At 37.1% G+C, this 22790-nt stretch overlaps 1 protein-coding gene across 2 annotated transcripts in view; it reads left to right on the top strand.

Moving 5' to 3' along the window:
• The window catches only part of LOC150076434 (acyl-coenzyme A synthetase ACSM3, mitochondrial-like), a 336253-nt gene that overhangs the window by 119024 nt on the left and 194439 nt on the right, over window positions 1-22790 (top strand). The window contains exon 4 of one of the 2 annotated variants that reach the window (XM_090387091.1): window positions 12616-12716. In XM_090387091.1, coding sequence (XP_090243217.1) covers window positions 12616-12716 — 101 coding nt within the window. Of the gene's footprint in view, window positions 1-12615; window positions 12735-22790 lie in introns of both variants that reach the window. The other variant, XM_090387090.1, reaches the window with a different exon arrangement.

The raw sequence follows: 22790 nt of genomic DNA, 5'->3' as shown, positions 1-22790 counted from the left end.
GTCCATTGATTACCACTCTCTGTCTTCTCCCCCTCAACCACCCCTTTATCCATAGCAGCAATTTGCCTCCAATGTCACACTGCTCCAATTTGTGTAGCAGTCTTCCATGTGCAACAGTATCAAAAGCCTTTCTAAGATCCAAGTATATAATATCAAAGTTATTCCCTGCATCCAGTTCTTTTGTGACTGCATCATAGTATCCAATCAAGTTGGTCAGGCAAGACTTCCCCTTAACAAAACCATGCTGTGTCTGAGCTATAACTGAAGTCTTGTCTATTGGATAAGGTTTCATATGACTGGTTCATTTTGACAACAGTGGAAGATGTACTTACTTCTACATTGATGCTGATTAACAAAGTTAAGTCTTTCTATGAGAAGGTGTTGATTACATAGGCATGCATGTTGGCTGATGTGCTTCAATCATTGTTGTGACATACACATACAATTTGGCTAATCAATAAAATCGATTATCTGACAATCCTCAATCCCAGCCAGAGAATAATGGGCAGCCTGGCTTACCTCCTAGCGGGTGTATGGGCAATGTAGGAGTCCACCAGAGGCCTTGCAGCCAAAAGGCAGCACTTTGCATATACAACACGGCACTTTTCTAGCTTTTACAGTGCAACTGTATTTCTTCACATGTACATTTGGCACAGATGTGGGAACCATTGGTGGTGCCTGACCCCTCCCTAAACACTATGTACACTATGTTAATGGTTAGTAAAGCTTATACTATATTTTGGTTTATAAAGGTAATCAATGGTTAGCTCTGAATTTATTTCAAATGTATATGGTGAATGAAGAGCACACAGTAAATGCTAACAGAGTTTGAGGAGAATGATAGTTGGATGTCATGGGGAAAAATGTCTATGTATTGCTCACAAATTATACATTTCCAGTGTGATAATTAGTAATGTGCTGAAGGAATGGGTGGCCAGAGGCAATGCTGAGCCTAGGCAAGAAGTAACAGGGTAAATATAAATTACAGGATCTGCTAAACCTTGGTAGCATCATCTTGCCATAAGACCATAGAGCTTCCTTATGAATTTGGAACTGCAAGTGTCTATAAGTCAATCAATAAGTGTTTCCATGACATATAGAGAGTTACATACCATAAATTTTTGTGGATGCATTACACCCCCCAAAAAACTTTTCATAACAGAAACAGATACAAACTATCAATTGGCATGGTGTATGAGGAGATGCTGGTGAGCTCTCAGCCTATAATAGAAAGAAATAAGATAATCCATTTATATGGATAGTTTATTCAACATATTTGCCTTTCAACTCCAATCACTTTCTACATCTATATTCCAGCATTTGTAAATCTCTCAAACCAGGTTTCTGTTGCTTGTACAGGGTCATCATTTGATGTAAATTTTATAACCCTTTAAATGAGATTTGGGAAGAGTTAGTTATGTAACAGTACATGATAAGGGTAAGAAAACACTTAGCCATATTATGAGAGATTCCTTAGATTCAGGAGAGGTCCCCATGGACTGGAGATGTGCAAATATATCCCCAGTTGACAAAGTGGGTTCAAAGGGTGACACAAATAATTATAGGCCTGTTAATTTAACTTCTGTTCCCAGGAAAATAATGGAGTTACTGGCTAAAGAAGCGTTACAGGATCACCTAGACAAGACTGCAGTAATAGTTCAGACACAGCATGGGTTTGTTAAGGGGAGGTCTTGTCTGACCAGTTTGATTGGATACTATGATGTGGTCACAAAGGAACTGGATGCAAAAAATAAATTTGATATCATATACTTGGATTTCTGGAAAGCTTTTGATACTGTTGCACATGAAAGACTACTGTACAAATTGGAGCGGTATAGCATTAAGGGCAAGTTGCTACAATGGATAAAGGGATAGTTGAGTGGGAGATGACAGAGAGTGGTAATAAATGGACACTGCTCTTCATGGATTAATGTTATTAGTGGAGTCCCCCAAGGTTCTGTGCTGGGTCCATTGTTGTTTTATGTATTTATCAATGATATCGATGAAAGTATACCAGGCTTAATGTTCAAGTTTGCAGATGATATAAAGGTTGGCAGGATTGTTAATGACAGTAAAGACAGTATGCTACTGCAACAGGATCTGAAACAGTTAGGCAGATGGGCCGAGAAGTGGCAAGTGAAGTTTAACATTGACATATGCATAGTACTGCCTATGGGTAGCAGTAACCCAAGAGAAACATACCAAAGAATGAAAAAGACCTGGGGTAATTGTGCAGTCAGCTATGAAGTTTTCTGTGCTTTTTTTTTTTTTTTTTTTTCTGCTGACGAGGCTACTAGGAGACGGTCGTGTTCAAAGCCGCTAAGTGGATTTTTCTGATTTGAAATTATTGTTTTTCTAAAACTTTTGATTTAAATTTAGTAGTATAACATTATTTTGTGATTTTCTGAATAATTTGGTATATTTATTCTTTATTCGGCCTTGTAATTGCATAAAATATCGGTAAGGGTATCCATGTGTTTGCAACTCCGCTGAACGAGAAGTTCTTTAGCCATATTTAGCCGCTTGATTGAATATTTTTTACATCGAATTATTTCTGTAAGTAGCTTATAAACCTAGTAAGGATCGTTAGTTTATTCTGAATTGAGACAGCGAGATTTGAAAGTTAATTAATACTTAAGTGTCCGTAGAGTTACCGTTTGTAACTTTCCCGCCTTTGTGATACGATAGTTATATACCGTACTAGATAGCGTTAGTTGAACTTCGTTAGCAGTTAAATTGTACTTTTAAATAAATACATATAACGACTTAGATTACAAACGTAATATAATTAATTATATTTAACATAATTAATAACATAACATAATTAATTATAATTAATTAATTAATTAATAGAATCATGACTCAGACCAGAGCAGCAAAGCAAAAGGCTCAAGCTAATGGAAGTGCTGTGGCTCAGAGCAGAACTGAGGGGGGCAGTTGTCCTCTGACTCACAGCCTTATAAAATGCACTGTTTGCTTGATGTTTGCAGAGCAATCGGGTACGGGACATGATACTGCCATGGGGGATGTCTTTGTGTTTGCGCGATGCAAGGAGTGTATCGATATCAGGCAACAACTCAGCGTTCTTGTGGGCCTATATGAGAGCTTGAAGGACAGGGTGGATGCCCTCGAAGAAACTAAATTGAGGGGCCCATCAAGCTCTCAGCTGCCCACATCAACGCCAGAGCTTGCACTTGGGCATCACGTGACACAGAGACAACCCCCAAGGCAGAATGCGCTGGTCCCGAAGGAACTAGTAGTTGTTGGTGACTCTATTGTCAGGGAAACGGGGAACATGCTTTGTAAAAAAGATAGGTGGAACAGGACCAGGGTATGTCTGCCAGGGGCAAAGGTTGATGACGTTGTAGAGCGAATATCATCTTTTAAGGGCACAAAAGGTGATATAGTTGTACACGTTGGCACTAATAATATTAAGAGTAGGAGACCGGCAGAATTACTTAACAAGTACAGGTCACTGTTGAACAAAAGCCGAGAATTATGGTTGAATTTGAAAGTGTCTGCAATTCTGCCCAGACACGATAGGAGGGAGTATATGATGAGAGCCTTGTCGATTAATTCGGCCCTGGAAAGATTGTGCAAGGCTCAAGGGGTAGAATTTTTTTCAGCCTGGACTGTACTTGTTAACAGGAGAGATTGCTTCTACAGGGATGGGATACACTTAAATAGAAAGGGTGCAAGAATATTTGCTGATGCTATCGAGGCAGTGTTAGGTGGGTCGGAAAACTGCTAGCTTGCGGGGAGACAAAGACCAATAGATTGACAGTAGCCACTGGCAGAGGTGAAAGAGATTCTTGCACTGCTTCTATTAGAATGAGCAGAAGCCTGAAAAACAAGAAGCATGGTATTTCAGAGACTGCTGGGAGCCATTGCGGTACAAGTAAACACATGGGTTGTGTTAGGGTAGCTAAGAATAGAAACAGGTGCAGGTATACTTGCGTGTACACCAGTGCTAGGAGTTTAGTAAATAAATTTGATGAATTTGAGGTATTTCTCAAAACATCAAAGGCAGATATTGTTGGGATATCAGAGACGTGGTGTCACACAGATATAAGGGATGCAGAACTGCAATTTGGGGAGTACAACGTCTACAGAAAGGATAGACAAGATAGGAAGGGGGGAGGGGTTATGCTATTAGTTAAGAAACACATAAAAACCAAGGAAGTGAAGCCAGTCGACATCGCTGGACAGTGCTGGTGTGACATAAGCATTGGGAGATCAAAATTGAGAGTAGGAGTGTGCTATTGGCCTAATGACTCTGATGAGTATAATAAGAAACTGTACAGGGAAATAGAGTGGGCCAGTAAATCAGAGAGTCTTATAATGGGAGATTTTAATTTCCCAGATATTGATTGGAATTTGGGGGCTGGTTACTCACACACTAGCAGGGCTTTTGTGGATTTATTGGATGATTGTTTTCTACATCAGTATGTTCGGGAGGCAACTAGAGGGAGTAATACTCTTGATTTGATTATCAGCAGTGATTCTTCATGCATTAAGAATCTGCAGATAAATGAACCACTAGGTGGCAGTGATCACAGTGTGCTGAAGTGGGATCTACTCAAAGAGGTAACTACCATTAGGGGTAAAGGGAAGGGTTATTGCTTCTGTAAAGGCGACTACGATGGACTGAGACAGTATTTAAATTCTATACAGTGGGACCAACTGATGATGTTACCAACAGCAAATTCAAAATGGGAAGCATTCAAAGAACTTATCTTGGACGCTACTAGGCTTTACATACCAACTAAGAAATATTGTTCAAGGTTTAGGCCAAAATGGATGTCAGATGAACTAATGAGGCATATGGCAGAGAAGAAAAATGCATGGGATACTTACAAATTAACACATGACACAGAAGCCTATGATAGATACAAGTTGATATGCAACCAAGTTACAAAGGAGGTTAGGCAGGCGAAGGCAGATTACGAGAAATCCTTGGCAAGGGATGCAAAGAAAAACAGCAAAGAGTTCTTTACTTATGTAAACTCTAGAAGGAAGGGGATGAATCAGATTGGTCCACTTGATATTGATGGGTCAACTGTTGATGATCCTGCTCAGGTAGCTAACAAACTAAATGAATATTTTGCATCGACATTCACACATGAGGAGTTATTCAGCGAGGGGAATGCCAGAGGTGTATTCAACTCTGGCAGTAAGCTACAGAATCTTGAAATAACTGGGAGTAAAGTGGAGGAGAAACTGTTGAAGTTAAACACAAGAAAGGCACCTGTGGTGGATGGGATCTATCCAGTTATATTAAAGGAGGCAGCAAAGGAAGTAAGCAAACCCTTAGCCATAATTATGAGAGCTTGCTTGGACTCAGGGGAGGTACCCATAGACTGGAAATGTGCAAATGTGACCCCAATTCACAAAGGAGGATCAAAGGCTGACAAAAGTAATTATAGACCTGTGAGCTTAACTTCTGTTCCAGGAAAATCAATGGAGGCACTGGTTAAAGAAGCACTGCAGGATCATTTAGACAAGACTTCAGTTATAGCTCAGATACAGCATGGTTTTGTTAAGGGGAAGTTTTGCCTGACCAATTTGATTGGATACTATGATGCAGTCACAAAAGAATTGGATGCAGGGAATAACTTTGATATTATATACTTGGATCTTAGAAAGGCTTTTGATACTGTTGCACATGGAAGACTGCTACACAAATTGGAGCAGTGTGACATTGGAGGCAAATTGCTGCTATGGATAAAGGGGTGGTTGAGGGGGAGAAGACAGAGAGTGGTAATCAATGGACACTGCTCATCGTGGACTAATGTTATTAGTGGAGTCCCTCAGGGCTCAGTGTTGGGTCCATTATTGTTTTCTGTATTTATAAATGATATTGATGATGGTATATCAAGCTTAATGTCCAAGTTTGCAGACGATGCAAAGGTTGGCAGGGTTGTCAAGGACACTACTGACACTATGCTGCTGCAACAGGATCTGGAAAGGTTGAGCAGATGGGCTGAGAGGTGGCAAATGAAGTTTAACATTGACAAATGTAAAGTACTACACATGGGAAACAGCAACCCCAGAGCAACGTATCTACTCTGTGGTACTACACTGACAGTGGTAGAGAATGAAAGGGACTTGGGGGTGGTTGTGCAGGCAGATATGAAGTTCTCTGAGCAGTGCAGACGGTCTGCAAGAGTAGCTCATGGAGTATTGTCAATGATATACAGGAATTTTTCCAGCAGGGATAAGGATGTGATTATTCCATTGTATAAGGCAATGGTCAGGCCAAACCTAGAGTACTGTATACAGGTCTGGAGGCCTCATTTCAAGAAGGATGTAGAGCTGCTGGAACAAGTACAGAGAAGGGCAACAAGATTAGTGAATGGAACAAAGGGGTGCTCTTACGAAGAAAGGCTAAAGTTTTGCAAATTACAGTGTCTAGAGACTAGGCACCAGCGAGGTGATCTGATAGAGGTGTATAAAGCCTTGAATGGTTTAAGCATGCTCAATGCTGATGGGATTCTTCCTCTAGTTCAGAAAAATCACCTGAGAGGGCATAAATTCAAATTGAGGAAAGACAGATGTAGGATAGACGTGCGGAAATTTGCCTTTAGCCAGCGGGTGGTTGGTTGGTGGAACAGACTTCCATCCCTTGTAGTGGAGGTTGATAGCCTAAATAAGTTTAAGGCTCAGCTGGACAGGTATTTTGAACGAACAGAGGGGTGAAGTGGAAGTGGGTTTTTTTTTTTTTTTTTTGGCTGATGCTGCATAAGCTTGCTTTCTTGCATCAAATGCCTCTGCTAATGCTAATGCTAATGATAGGCTGCCAGAGCAGGTTGTGGAGTCTTGTCAATGATATATAGGAATTTTACTAGCAGAGACAAGGAGGTGATTATCCCTTTGTATAAGGCAATGGTGAAGCCACACCGTGAATACTGTATGCAGGTCTGGAGCCCTCATTTTAGGAAAGATCTAGAGTTACTAGAACAAGTACAGAGAAGGGCAACAAGATTAGTGAATGGAACAAAGGGGTGCTCTTGCGAAGAAAGGCTTAAGTTTTGCAAATTACAGTGTCGGGAAACTAGGCACCTGCGAGGTGATCTGATCAAGGTGTATAAAGCCTTGAATGGTTTGAGCAGGCTCAATGCTGACGGGATACTTCAGCTTGCTCAGATTAAGAAATTACAGTGTCGGGAAACTAGGCACCTGCGAGGTGATCTGATCAAGGTGTATAAAGCCTTGAATGGTTTGAGCAGGCTCAATGCTGACGGGATACTTCAGCTTGCTCAGATTAAGAACCTGAGGGGGAATAGAATAAGCTTGCTTTCTTGCATCATATGCCTCAACTAATGCTAATGATCTGTTGAATATTGAGAGGATGATGAAAAAATCAGAAGCCCAGAAATACACACACACACACACACACACACACACACACACACACACACACACACACACACACACACACACACACACACACACACACACACACACACACCAGAGCATTATCCTGCAAAAACATTCCCTGGGTGAGCTTTCCTCAGCATTTGGCTTTTCAGTTTATCCTAAATTGATGAATAATGCTCAGTTGTTATCATTTTACCCTTTACCAGGTAGTCAATAAATAAAATCATATTCTTGTCCCAAAAAACAGATACCATGACCTTCCCAGCAGGCTTCTTGGTGCAGAACTTCTTTGATTGGGGGGGGTAGGGGAGCCATTGTGCCTCCACTCCTTTGACTGTTTTTTGGTCGCTAGATTGTAATGAAACAACTGTTTCATTCACGATCACAATTTGCAGCAAAAAAAATCATTGGTACCTTGCTCAGAGTGGTGAAGAATAGCAGTAGAAGACCAGTCATGCTGTTGCTTTTGATCAGCATTTAGACATTTAGGAACCCATTTGTCAGAAAACTTTCACATGTCCTAAATGTTATGAATTAGATATCCAACATGTTTCCTGGACATGCCTCGAGTTTCAGCTATCCGTTTAGCAGTCCTTCGCCTTTTCTTTGGTTTCTGGATCATAGTAAAACAACCATAAAAGCCATGGTATCTTGCTTAAAATGGTGAAGAATGGCATTTAAAGACAGGATGCCATGCTATGGCTTTTGATCAGCATTCAGATATTTGGGAACCCATTTGGCAGAAAGCTTTCGCATGTCAAAAATGTCGTGAATAATATTTTCAACATGGTTCCCAGGCATGTCTAGAGTCTCAGCTATCTGTTTAGCAGAAATTCATCTATCAGACATTATAGTAGTGAGAATGGCATCAACATTTTCAGGCACTGTCACAGAAACTGACCTTCCTGTCCTCTGCATCCTCATTGTCAAAAAAAAAAAATCCATTTTAAATTTTGCAAACCATCTTTTCATGGTTGAATAGTATGGACACCATTCTCCCAATGTCACCAACATATCAACATGAAGGCACCTCCATAGCCAGGTGGGAAGGAGCAACAATGCGTAGCACACGCTTCTTGATTAGACCGGGGTTCGAGCCCATGCCCACCACATACAGAGGATGCAGAAAGGTCAGGGAATGACCACCGCATATCCCCAGAGCAATATGGCCTTAGTTGCTAATGCTCCTAAAAACCAAATAACAAACAATAATAACCAACATATCAACATGACTTTCCTTTTGTATTTTCTCATGTAAAAACTGGTATTTCATAGATGCTCTATCTTCAGTTTTGCTAAAAGTTATGTTTTGAGTTGACAACCTGTAAGAAATAAATAGATTAAAAATGAATACTATGCTTATTTTTGAGGAAAATGGGATGTTTAATATAAAAAGATATGTTCTTTCATAATTTGACATCTATTTGTTAAAAAAAAAATTAGGGAGTGGGTTGGGCCAAGAATTTATCAACACCTCTCCTTATAAGGCATACCAAACTTGTATGTGGCTAAATATAAGTTGGTACTTTGCAGAGTAAGAAGTTATGCCAGATTTTCTTCTATCTTTTGGACTTATTTGGATGTGTACTTACTATCTGAGCATGTTATGGTAATGATTATGTCCATTGGTCTCAATGGCTCCATTGTATGGAGCCATTAATGTTGCATCTTAGACCAGTGTCCTCCATTTTGGCAGTTTTATGGAAACAGTACTTAAATCTTCCAACACAGTACTTACTCCATGTTATAAAGAAATAATTGTGAATGCATTGTGTGAAGGGAATAATGCTGGAATTTTGTAGTGACTAACACAGAGCATTTATGTCAACCCAAATGAACATTTTTGAGATGAACTGGTATGTAGAATTAGGACAAGGCCAAGTCCTCTTTGTGGAGATTAAGAGGTTTAAAGGAGTGGTTCCACCGAAAATTAGTAGAAAGTCTTCCAAAGTGCATAAAACATTCATTATTGTCCAGAGGTGCATATTAGCTTAATTTTGAGATTACCTGTGTGCAAAAACACCAAAATATTAGAACTGAATATGCTTTATAACTATTAAATTTCTATTCCTGATCAACCATATTTGAAAGGTTTCTAGGAACTATGTCTGTCAGGTTTTAAATCTGGCTTTCCATTACTTACAGGCAGGGGTTGTCCCAGGATTTTCTGAAGGGAGAGGCAGAAGCAGTGTTCTGAGGAATTGTTAAGCTTTAGCATTAGCATTAGTAGAGGCATGCGATGCAAGAAAGAATAGCCTTTATTTAGGCTATCAACTTTCACAACAAAAGATGAAAGTGTTCCACCAATCAACTAACCACTGGCTAAAGGCAAATTTCTGCACATCTATTCTACAATTTTCTTTCCTCAATTTGAATCTGTGCCCCCTCAGGTTCTTATTATGAGCAAGAGGAAGAATCCCATCAGCGTTCAGCTTGCTCAACCCATTTAAGGCCTTATATACCTCAATCAGATCACTTCGCAGGTGCCTACTCTCTAGGTGCTGCAATTTGCAGAACTTAAGCCTTTCTTGGTAAGAGCACCTCTTTGTTCCCCCCTCACTAATCTTGTTGCCCTTCTTTGTTGTTCTAGCAACTCTACATCCTTCCTAAAATGAAGCCTTCAGACCTGTACACAGTACTCTAGGTGTGGCCTGATCATTGCATGGTATAACGGGATAATCACTTCCCTGTCCCTGCTAGCAAAATTCTATATATCATTGACAAGACTCCATGACCTGCCCTGGCAGCCCGTCTAAACTGCTCAGCAAACTTCATATTTGACTGCACAATTACCCCCAGGTCTTTTTCACTGTCTACTTCCCTGAGTGTAGTACCACACAGTTGGTACGTTTCTCTTCGGTTATTACTACCCATATGCAGTACCATTGCAGCATTTGTCAATGTTAAACTTCTGTTGCCGCTTCTCAGCCCATTTGCCCAACTTGTCTAAATCCAGTTGGAGTATCATATTGTCTTTACTGTCATTAACAACTCTGCCAACCTTTGTATCATCTGCAAACTTGGACATTAAACCTGATATATACCTTCCTCAATATCATTGATAAATATACAAAAAACAATAATGGGCCCAACACCGAACCCTGGGGAATTCCACTAATAACATTTGTCCATGAAGAGCAGTGTCCATTGATTACCACTCTTTGATGTCTCCCACTCAACCATCTCTTTATCCATTGTAGCAACTTACCCTTAATGCCATACCTCTCCAATTTGTACAGCAGTTTTCCATGTGCAACAGTATCAAAAGCTTTCCTGAAATCCAAGTATATGATATCAAAATTATTTTTGGCATTCAGTTCCTTTGTGACCACATCATAGTATCCAATCAAATTGGCCTGACAAGACCTCCCTTTAACAAACCCATGCTGTGTCTTAACTATTACTGCAGTCTTTTCTAGATGATCCTGCAGTGCTTCTTTAACCAGTGATTCCATTATTTTCCCTGGAACACAAGTTAAACTAGCAGGTCTATAGTTACTTGTTTCACCTTTTGAACCCCGCTTGTGAATTGTTGATACCTTTGCACACCTCCTGTCCATGTGGACCTCCCCTGAGTCCAAGGAAGCTCTCATAATTATGGCTAAGGGTTTGCTTACTTCCCTTGCTGCCTCCTTTAATATAACTGGATAGATCCCATCCACCCCAGGTGCCTTCCTTATGTTTGACTTCAACAATTTCTCCTCCACTTTGCTTTCAGTTATTACCAAATCACTTAGCTCCCTGTTAGCATTTGATAAACTTCTGGAACCTCCCCTCATTGAATAACTCCTCATGTGTGAATGGAGATGCAAAATACTCATTGAGTTTACCAGTTACCTGAGCATGATAATCAGCATGTAGCAATTAAAGAACTACATTATTTTTTTATCGTAAAGGGGGAGGAAATTGTTCCTGCTTACAAGAATTGGAACCAGAGTATTTTATTGCTGGTTATTAAATTGGCTTTCTTTGCTACTTTTTCTGCTTAAAATGCCTTGGTTGGCAATGCAGTCATAAAAGTTAGAATGTAGCTGCCCTAGCTTCTTAAGTTGTATTAATTGATGCTTACTGTATGAATTCTATTAGGTTTTGCCATACTGTGGGATGCCAGAACCCTTGATAAAGATATCTCAATGAATACTATGAAAGTTAATGATCTCCTGACTCATATTATTAATAGGGGTTAGCTCACATGAAGCAGAGATTACATAAAATAAGAATGCAATGTCAGATAGTATGAAATTCAGGGAAAAAGAATGACAAATTACACTTGTGCCACAGTTAATGCTTTTCAATGTGCTGTAAGGTTTTTTTTTGCCAGTTCTATAAAAATTGAATTTGAAAAATGTACTTACGATCTAATAAAACAGACCCTTTTAAAGTTCTGAATCTCTTTATTTAGCTGTATGGGGGAAAGAAATAAGAAAATTGTAAATTCCTATTATATAATGCATGAAAACACACAAAACAGTTAAAATGTTTTAGTAAATAGTATCTGTACAGTAAAAAATTCTAAATCAGTAACTAAAATGAGTTTAAGGCATTACAGCCAAAAATTCTCCAAACGTCTTCATCCTCCATGCTCTTTCTATATTCCATTGCAGTGCTTTTTGAGAATTTTGGATGATGAAGACAGCATTTACTGCCAAAAGCTACTGTACCATTGTTTTGTATATGATGTTTTTATCTTTATTTGTTTTTTTAATCTGTCTAGTTTTTATTATATTTTATTGTATATTTTTATTTGTTCAGTCAGTTTTTAAAGAATTTTTATATTATAGATCTTGATTTTTTTTTTTTTTTTTTAGTTCGCTAAATTATCAGAACAAGTATGTTTTTAAATCTTTGCCAATCTTTTTATCATATGCAGTGTGGATAACAGTAGAACACATTTGAAAAGTGAATAGATGATAACTAAACATTTACCTCTTTTCCTTCACATGAGGGTTCTGGTATTTGTATGTTACACATGACCAAGTGATCAGTAAAGGTCCTATAGTTTTTTTTAATTAAATGTGTATTGGGAATCAAGGTAAAGTATTTAAACAGTTCAAACAATGGCATTAATTTATTCTAAATGCTGCAACTCACTTTCAAAATAAAATCATATCTAGTTGAATATTTGAAAATGTACAGACAGAGAAAAAGTAAAAAAATGGCTAAAAAAAGGAAGTGATTTCAATCATATGTGAAACTATATCCTTTGCCCATGAAAATGTTCCTTTTTTTTTTAAGGTATTATTTTATCATCAGGAAGTATGCAGCTGAGAGCTAAGGATCTTAAATACAGAATTGAAGAGCTTCAACCTTCATGTATATTTGCTGACATATCAATGGTAGACATTATTGATAGTGTAAGCTATATTTCTTTATTTATTAGTTCATTAAATTTCATTCTCATATTTGAAGGACTATAGACTTAAGACTTGGAAGAATCACAGGTTTTACAGTAAAATAGTAATGTCTACCCCTCCCTATTTGTGAGAGATGGATTCCAGATATAAAATATTCTGAAGCTATGAGACAGCTGCTAAGAGTGCTGGCACCTCCTGGATAGGTAGGATCAGTGCTCTGGGAATCTGGTGGGATGATCTAATATTTAAAATATTAATCAAAATGGAATCAGTTTCTTCACCATTGTTCCTGTTTATAGCTATATTAGGGGGCCAATCTCAAGTTATGTAACATGAGGGGAGGGTTCACTCAAATATTTCAGAACAGGTTTTTATCAAAAAAAATAATGTGATCTGAATTGGAGCATTTGGGCTCTCACTGAAGAAGAAAGCCAGTCAATTGTTAAATGTGGATTATGAGGGTTTCAATTGCTCTTTGATTTTTATGAATCTGGGTAACATATCAATGTCATTATCGTCATCTTCTGCTTCATCCTCTTGTTTTTCTTGTTGTTTATATCTGAGAAACTATCTCAACATTTAAACATAATCCAACAGTTTTATAATCAACGTTTTTAATATAATTGTCAGTTGAAACTGATTAATTTATGCCCAAAGCAGAAATAACATGTGGGAGCTTGACCTTGAACATTTACATACTCCTTGCCTTTTACAAAAGAACTTATTTTAAATCCAGCTAACCTAAAACAATTTGCAGTTGTTTTCATTAACAGCATGAAATTCTTGTAGCTTGCAGTAAATTGATTCCATCAGCATTCCATATCTGTGCTCTGTATCAACATCTTCACATAGTCTATAGTCTAAGGGCTGAAGCTTTGATGTGGTGTTTTGTGATCTGAATTTAACTAAAAACAGCAGTTAATGTGAGAATAACATTGTAAGTTGTGCAATTATCAGTAAATCTGTAAACATCCATTCAGAAGAGGGCAGTTAGGTTAATTAATGACTCATCTCTAACAGTGTCTCTCCACTCTGTCTTTCTGCTGCATGCCTTTTCTACAGATACTTCCATGGGCACTGTTCTTCTGAATTGGTGTCTATAATTCCCACTCTCTCTCTTTCAAAACATTCTGAACACGTGCCACCACCAGCCAACATCCATTTACTGTCCAACTTCAAACTCATAGAACCAACTTTTCATCTTCCTTGTTTATTCATTCAACTGCCGTTTTCTGGAACAACCTTCCTCCATACATATATCCTGAAAATTACAGTCTACAGAAGTTCAAGTCTAATGTCAAGAAATATCTTCTTTCATCTTCTCAACCTCCAACCCAAGCACGGTACTAAGTACTGTAGGTTCTAATACCTCTCGTGTTTGGGGTTTTCATAAAAAAAAAAATAATAAAATTAATTTTAGTTTTCTAGCTTCCATGATGCAATCTCCCTTTAACAGTCATTTAGGGAAAAAAATTCAGCTGTCTTTGATTTGGAATTTATTGTGTAGGAAGAATTTTTTACACAAGAGAAACAGTGCAGCTTCAAAGATTTTCCAATCACCACAGAGGATGGTTTCTCTGTTCCATTCTTATCCATACAAAAGGAGAGTTAAATAAATGTCTTTTTGTTATGCTTACTTCCATGACAAGAATCACCTTTCATCATTGTTTTATTTAGCAGATATTTGTAAAACAAACCAGTTTCATCTATATTGAATGTCATTGGGGGTATAATCTTTTAGAATTTCAGATAAAATTATGAACCAATCCATCATATCACTACTATTTGAACTTTTTATATAAATATTTTTCTCCGAAAGTAACTAAACATCTGCTACTTGTCTTAAATCCTTCATAATTCTTATCGTTAGTAAATTATTCAGCCTCTTTGTGAATAAGTGACCCATTTAGGGAATATTCTTTAATCAGTGCTTAAAAAACACTTAAATGCACATTGGTTTATATTTGCATAATCTGTACTTATTAATTTATAAGTAATTATTATTAATTATTGGTTTCTTTTTGTCACTGTTTTCTACAGCCAGAATGGCTAATTTTATCTGCAATTGTTGGTGTCTTTTTTTCCCTTTGGTGCCACCTTTGAACTTTTACTAAAGTGTATGTATGTCTACTCTGACACTGAAATCAAAACCAGTGACAAGCAGAACAGAAGACATGCCAACAGCACTCATTACACCAGTAAATAAATGTCTAGCACTGTAACTTTGTATAGCACATATGTATAGCACTGTAACTTTGATCTTGCATAATGCTTGAAACATTCTAAGCAAAAAAGGTTTTTAGTAAAGGAGAGTGTGTGTGAACAGCATGTGAATTGATGTGATGAGAACATGCTCTCTGCTAGCTTCTGCTTCGATTTAGCCCAGAAACATTTTGTGTTGACCTAGTTTCATAGGACTCAATCACAAAAATTTAGAACTATTGATCACAGCACTAAATTCAGTTTAAATTAATGAGAATTTTAAAGTGGTATTCCTGTTGAGATTTTAATGGGAAGGTTATTTGTGTTCCATATAGCAAGAAATTTGACTTATTGAGAGTGTATTGTATGTAACAGAGAGCACATGAACTGGCATACTATGAGAAAATTAATCAGTGTCCAAAATCAACCAGCCACCTAGCAATTAATGCTGCGACAGTCACTCGGGTTTGTGAATTCATGTTGTAACAGTGGAGTAATAGCAACTGATAGTATTGAAAACATCTGTAATAACCCTATATGTGTTTTATTTGTGTGTACATGCACAAACCTAGCCTTGTCATAAATACTGTGACACCGTTTGAGTGATTGCACAAAAATTACATATTTTGTCATGTATGTGACACAGGCCCATGCCTGTGTGCAAAATAAGTTTTGGCACCCCTTTTCCTTCTGTGAATATTGAAACTTGTCAATATAACTCATTCAAAACTTTAGTGAATTATATAAATCCTTAAATAAGTGAAAATAAATTATATTCCAATACAATTGAGAATTGAAAATAACTATTACATAAAAATTTACTTGTATATATGTGTGCATGTATTTATAATGAATATGCAATAATGAAAAAAAAATGAATATTTATTAATTATATAAATAATATATTTAGATATAAAAAATAAAAGCAAATCAGATTTAAAAAGCAAGACTACTTTAAATAAATGTAAAGAAGGCTCTTTTTTTCTGGCTTCAGCTAATGAAAATTGTGTAATTCTGTGCAGATCAAAGGCATCACACATTTTATTTTCTAAAGATATTGCTAAATTTGATAATCTATTCTGAGATGTATATTGGATATGATTTTTTATTAAATTTAATTTAGGAAAAGAATGTTTTCCAGTGGCAATAGTCAAAGGAAGAGTTTTGTAAAGAATTTGTAAAGAAATTTGAGCACAGGGGGAATCCCCGGCATCTGAGTCCTTGCAGTTACAAGGATTTGAAAATTAAAGAATTAAAGGAAGCCCTTGAGAAAACTAACCAAGCACTTGAATATTTTTGTGATAATGATCCTCTTCATGATGGTGCAGCAAAACTTGAGCACGAAGTTAAAGACATAACTAAGTGCCACAACACAATTTTATCTGAAAAAATATGGCAAAAAAACAAACAACTCTGGATTCATTCTTTATTCGTAAAACTGAAAGATAGTATAACTTCATAAACTTTACTTAACCTTACATTGTTCAACATATTATAATAAAAAATGTATAATAAAATAATTGTCTCATTTTTCAGTTCCATCCATTTTTTTACTATGTACAAGTACATAATACACATTACGAAAATTTGGTCTCTGTTTTAAGTGGAATTTTTTCAGAACCAATTATCCTTGGATAATGAGGATCCCTTGTATTTGGAAAAGCATGAGAAATTCCTTATTCGAAGTCTCATTAATTGATATTGATGGACTTTAAGTTAAATAACATGTAACTGTTGAAGTAAGTCATTTTTTTCTTTAATTATTGATTTTGAAAGCCTGACAACTTTCTTTTAATCTGTCCAGCTGACATATATTAAGGGATTTCATGTAATAATAAACAAATGATTAATGAAACAGCTTTTATAATTAGAGAATATTTACTGTTGTAATAAAGCTCGGTTGGCTGTCTCAATAAAGAAGAAACAACAAGAACAATCTAATTTCAGTAAATATGCAAAAATAAAAATAAGTCGACAACAATGACAGCCACTATCTTAATATTGGTGACTTAGTCTCTCTCTCTTTACTCACATATAAAATTAATTTCACTTATTTTTTAATTTACAGAAAGTACATTTATCCACCTATTCCACTCTCAAATGAACGATCAAATTCATTTATTCTGGCCAAATATTCTCATGTTTTTTTCTAAATTTGCAAATGTGCCAATAAAAATTATCAGAATTGCATCAATCAATCAACTCTTGATAAACTTAATTACCCAAGAAACCACCACTAAGAAACATTAGTGATTCCTACACAATAACAAATTACAAAACTTTTGATTTTAGTTCTCAACTTTTTTTAATACAGTGATTTTCAGTGAACCGTTGCTAAAAATACAATTCAGTATGTAAATCAGCTGCATGGCTGTCACTTAACATAAATATATTGGTACCAAATAAATCATTACTATCTGTACCACAATGGTGTGGCATCCTTGGAATTAGATATTTGCTGCGCATGCATTGAATGCTTCTTGGCATGATTCTGTTCATGATCGATAATCAGAGATGCAACATCTACAACTGGCCACAATATTTTCCTCACGTTTTTATACTAACTTTGAAATTAATTGACTAGTTATCAATGGCAGTACCTGGAAAAGGTGGCCACTGCTTTCATCAGACACCAGAATATTGACTTGATATTGCAGTGATGTCTCCTTCAAGCCATGCACTTTTAATTCTGCTCACAGTTTGTTACCAGAATTTGCCCATGGCCTTCAAAATGGTAGGAAATATGAGACATTAATGAATTCAGGGTTACTTTTTGTGAGCCATTTCAGAGTGGTTTTGTGTTGTGAGTAGTAGAAGAATTCTGCCAGGATATCCATTGCTGTCCATCATTCTCTAAAATGATGGCCAGCACTTGGATATATTCTCTAGAATGTCTTGTATTTTATGGTTTTTCACAAAATTATACTTCATTCAGCTATTATGGGAGTCTACTAACCACACTATGACTGAGATAGAATGGTGATTTATTTACACTTTCTGGATGTCTTCAGCATCTTCCAAAAGCTGTCGGAAAGGACTATATTTAAATATTTTCTTCATATCTGCAAAAGAGTACCGTTATGCCTAATGTTCACATACCAACAAAGCATTTACTTTGCTTGAACGTCCAGTATTCCTAAGCAGTATAATCAATACATGGTCTTTACCTCTCCAGTATGCCTCTTTTCTTCTGTACTGTGGTTTACAGGAAACCTACTGACACTTGCACCATTTTGGATTTATTTTCATATAAAGACATGAGTAATTACAGACTTGTTAGCTTAAAGAGGTTAAAGAGGTAATGTCAGACTATCTAGACAGGATTGTAATTATACTGTAGTCGCACCATGGATTTGTTAAAGAGTAGTCTTGTCTGACCAATATGATTGGTTACTATGAAGCAGTAAAAAAGGAACTAAATGCAAAAAATAATTTTGACACCATATACTTCGATTTAAGGAAAGCTTTTGATACTGTTGCACAGAAAAGACTGCTGTACAAATTGGAGTGGTGTGGTACTAAAGGCAAGTTACTGCTATGGATAAAGATAAAGAAGGTTGAGTGGGAAAAGACAGAGATGGTTATTAATGGACACTGCTCTTTGCAGGCTAATGTTATTAGTGGAGTCTCCCAGGCTTCAGTGTTGGGCCCATTGTTGTTTTCTATATTTATTAATAATTATGTTGATGGGCTTAATGTCTAAGTTTGCAGATGATACAAAGTTTGGCAGGGTGGTTAATGACAGTATTCAAGGTAAGTTACTTCAACAAGATCTAGAAAAATTAGGCAGATTGGCTGAGAAATGGCAGTTGATGTTTGACATTAACAAATACATGGTAGATGGGTAGCAGTAATCTCAAATTTACATACCAACTCTGTGGTGCTACACTCAGGATAGTGGAAAATGAAAAAAGACACGACAGTTAATTGTGCAGTCAGATATGAAGTTCTCTGGGAAATGCAGACAAGCTGCCAGGGCAGCTTATGGGGTTTTTTCAATGATATACGAAAATTTTGCTAGCGGGGATAAGGAGGTGATTATCCCATTTTACAAGGCACTGTTCAGGCTATATCGCAAATACTGCATACAGGTCTCAATGCCTCATTTTGGGAAGGATGCAGAGCTGCTGGAACAGGTGCAGAGAAGGGCAATGAGATTGGTGAAGGGAACAAAGTGGTGCTCTTACCAAGAAAGGCTTCATTTCTGCAAATTACAACATCTGGCAACTCCTGTGTGGTGATGTGATCAAGGTGTTTAAGGCTTTAAATTGAACAAGTACAGTGCTAATGGGAGTCTTCCTTTTGCTCAGACTACACATGAGGGGCCATAAATTCAAATTGAGAAAGTATGGTTGCAGAACAGATGTGTAGAGATTTTCCCTCAGCCAGCAGGTGGTTGATTGTTGGAACAAATTTCCATCTGTCATTTGGAAGTGGATAGATAGAGAGGAAATGTGCGAATTTTTTTTTTTTGCTGATACTGTATAAGCTTGCTTTCTTGCATCATTTACCAATACTAATTCTATCCTAAGATTGTCCAGCTTTCGAACAATCATTCCCAGAGGGTGTTTCTAGAAGTCTGGACTATCCAATCTAACACAGCCCAAATGCCAACAGCAATAGAAATGTTGGCATGGTTCACCATCGTTTGCACCTCTGGATTGCCTTTTTTTCCTGACCTAAGGTTCCTTCCCACAACATATCTCAGACCCCACACTCTGCAGACACCATATCTCTGTTCTCTTCCCCCTCCTATACCCAGAGCTACTTCTGCTGGAACTACAAGGTCTCAAAGACAGCTAGCATGCAGCCAACTGAACCAATTTGCTAATATTCAGTTCCTGTTATCCCACAAAGATTGCATATTCAAATTAAACATGCCAGAGCCAATCAGCATAACATAGCTTTCAAGAGAAAGCTACATTATGCTGATTGGCCACTTCTGCCTATGTTTGTTGTTGCCATCAAGTCATTCTCTGAGGGGTAAATATGTGCTGTGCAGTTTCTATCTGTTCTGTAGCCCAAAATCTGCTGTTGAAGTCCATGACACTTTGTATATGGTAACAGCCTCCACCCATGTCTTTTTACTTTTTAAATTCCTCTATTTCAATGTTTAGTTGTATATAGTAGTATTATTTGGCCTATATTTCCAAGAGCAGCACTGCCATTCAATAAATTATTTATACTTTAAAATCCATGCAGTATAATGTTTCCTTCAGCTACATGCACATTGCCCTTCAACTCTTATTTTATTCTTAGGTATGATTTAATTAACTGAGATATGCTTCTTGTTGTGATTCATGTCTCTTTGACTGTGGAATTATCTTCTGCTTTCAAAGTGGATTTTTTTTCTAAAGTGTTAATAACCTGTGGAATTCAGAGGTTACTCCAGTGAGCATCAGCATGTGTGCAGATGACCAGCTCTTGCATAGTCTTTCATTTATAGGATGTCCTTGAAACAGTTAGCTAGATAAACCGACAACTGATGACATGTTTCTGCAACTTTACAAAATATACTGACTTTAGGTAATTATAGATTTTTATCCTCACAATAGGAAATAGTTGGTCTCCTTCCAAACAATGACAAGCCTAAATCCAGTGCTCACCTCATGCAGAGCTCTGGTGGTGTACTGTTTTTTGTAGCTCAATGTACGTTTACTGTTTAACACAGTTGAATTCACATATCTCCAATCTCTCCAGATTTATGATGGAGAATCTAGCTTTCTTACTCAGTTTGACCCTTCCTGTTTCACCATGATAATATAGTTGGTCAAAGTTTCCTCAGTCTTTTTGCATGAACTTGGTTTCTCTCTTTTTCTTTTTTACAAAAAAATAATAAAACTATGTTAAAATTTGTATTATTTTTCAGAATTTTGCAAATTTCTCCTTAATTACATTAATAAATTGACCATCAGATTCTGTAGTACATCAGATGGAATAATAGCAATGGTTTCTGTTATTACAGTCGTTTCATAGTACTTGTAGTACTTTACACTACATGCAGTGCAAAAGTGATTAATAATGTCTTAGTAAAACGCCAAAGAAATATGACATAATTTCAGAAGACATATATGCAAGATTTTCCATGTATTGTAAAATCTGAAAAGGTAACATGTTCCCTTTAGATTCACATCTGAAAAGGTAACATGTTCCCTTTAGATTCACATCTGAAGGTAACATGCTCCCTTTAGATGTGAATTTGCGATTTCAAGCATCAGGCAACATGATGCAATACATATTCAAACAAATAAGCATTCAACAACAACATGCAGTATATAGAAAGAAATGCAAAAATAGATGTTAAATGTTTAGTAGTAGTAGTAGTATGTGATGCAAGAAAGCAAATGTATGAGCTTATGCAGCATCAGCAAAAAAAAAAAATCACACCATTCCCTCCAAGTGCCTGTCCAGTTCCTCCTTAAATTTATTCAACATATCAACTTCCACAACGACAGATGGAAGTTTGTTCCAGCAATTAACCACCCGCTGGCTAAAGGCAAATTTCCGCACATCTGTTCTACATCTGTTCTTTCTTAATTTGAATTTATGCCCCCTTAGGTTCGTAATCTGAACAAGTGGAAGGATCCCAACAGAATTCAGCGTGCTGAACCCATTCAAGGCCTTATACACCTCAATCAGATCACCGCGCAGGTGCCTGGTCTCCAGCCACTGCAATTTGCAAAACTTAAGCCTCTCTTGATAAGAGGATCCCTTCATTCCCCTTACCAATCTTGTTGCCCTTCTCTGTACACGCTCAAGTAAATCTACATCCTTCCTAAAATGAGGCCTCCAGACCTGTACATAGTACTCAAGGCGTGGCCTGACCATTGCCTTATACAGAGGGATAATCACCTCCTTTTCCCTGCTAGCAAAATTCCTATATATCATTGACAAAACCCCATGACCTGCCCTGGCAGCCTGTCTGCATTGCTCAGAAAACTTCATATCTGACTGCACAATTACTCCGAGGTCTTTTTCATTTTCTACCACCTTAAGTGTAGTACCACACACTTGGTATGTTTCTCTGGGGTTACTTCTACCCATATGCAGTACTTTGCATTTGTCAAGGTTAAACTTCAGTTGCCACTTCTTAGCCCATCTGCCCAAATTATCTAGATCCTGTTGCAGTAGCACACTGCCATTACTGTCATTAACAACCCTGCCAACCTTTGTATCCTCTGCAAACTTCGATACTAAGCCTGATATACCTTCATCTATATCATTGATAAATATACAAAACAACAGTGGACCCAGCACCGAACCGTGTGGGACTCCACTAATAACATTAGTCCAAGAAGAGCAGCACCCATTGATTGCATCTTTTGCATAGAACATGATCTTTTTCTGAGTTTGGCCAATTACACAGGCACATTGTTAAGAAATATGTTTCCATATAGCAAAAATATACATTTGTAGAAGAACAAAAACAAGTGTTATTAGTGAAATTGCATGGATAGGGAAAGAAGAAGTAGTGATGGCTCTGAAAAGTGGGCCATTTTCAGTTGACAGTAATCAAAGTTATTCCAAGCTATATCCCATTGTCGTGACCTTTCGTAATATATATATATTTGTGTGTATATATATGTGTGTACATATACTGTATTTCCCCATGTATAAGACGCACCCTTTTTCGAAAAATTTGGGGTCCAAAAACTGGGTGCATCTTATACAGTGGTTGTAGATTTTTTACTTGTATTTCCCGCTTTTTCATGCTTGTTGTCTTTGCGCTCATTGTTTCGCACTTGTTACCGATATATTAAGTTATGTTTTGCCACGTTCTGCCCAGAAATGGCCCAGAAAAGATTTTTGTACAGTGCTGAATTCAAGTTAGAAGTGATCCAGTTTGCAAAAGTG

This window comes from Mastigoproctus giganteus, chromosome 13 (assembly GCF_048544385.1).
Source record: "Mastigoproctus giganteus isolate SK-2022 chromosome 13, ASM4854438v1, whole genome shotgun sequence".
NCBI lineage: Eukaryota > Metazoa > Arthropoda > Arachnida > Uropygi > Thelyphonidae > Mastigoproctus > Mastigoproctus giganteus.
This window is presented reverse-complemented; position numbering and strand designations above follow the sequence as displayed.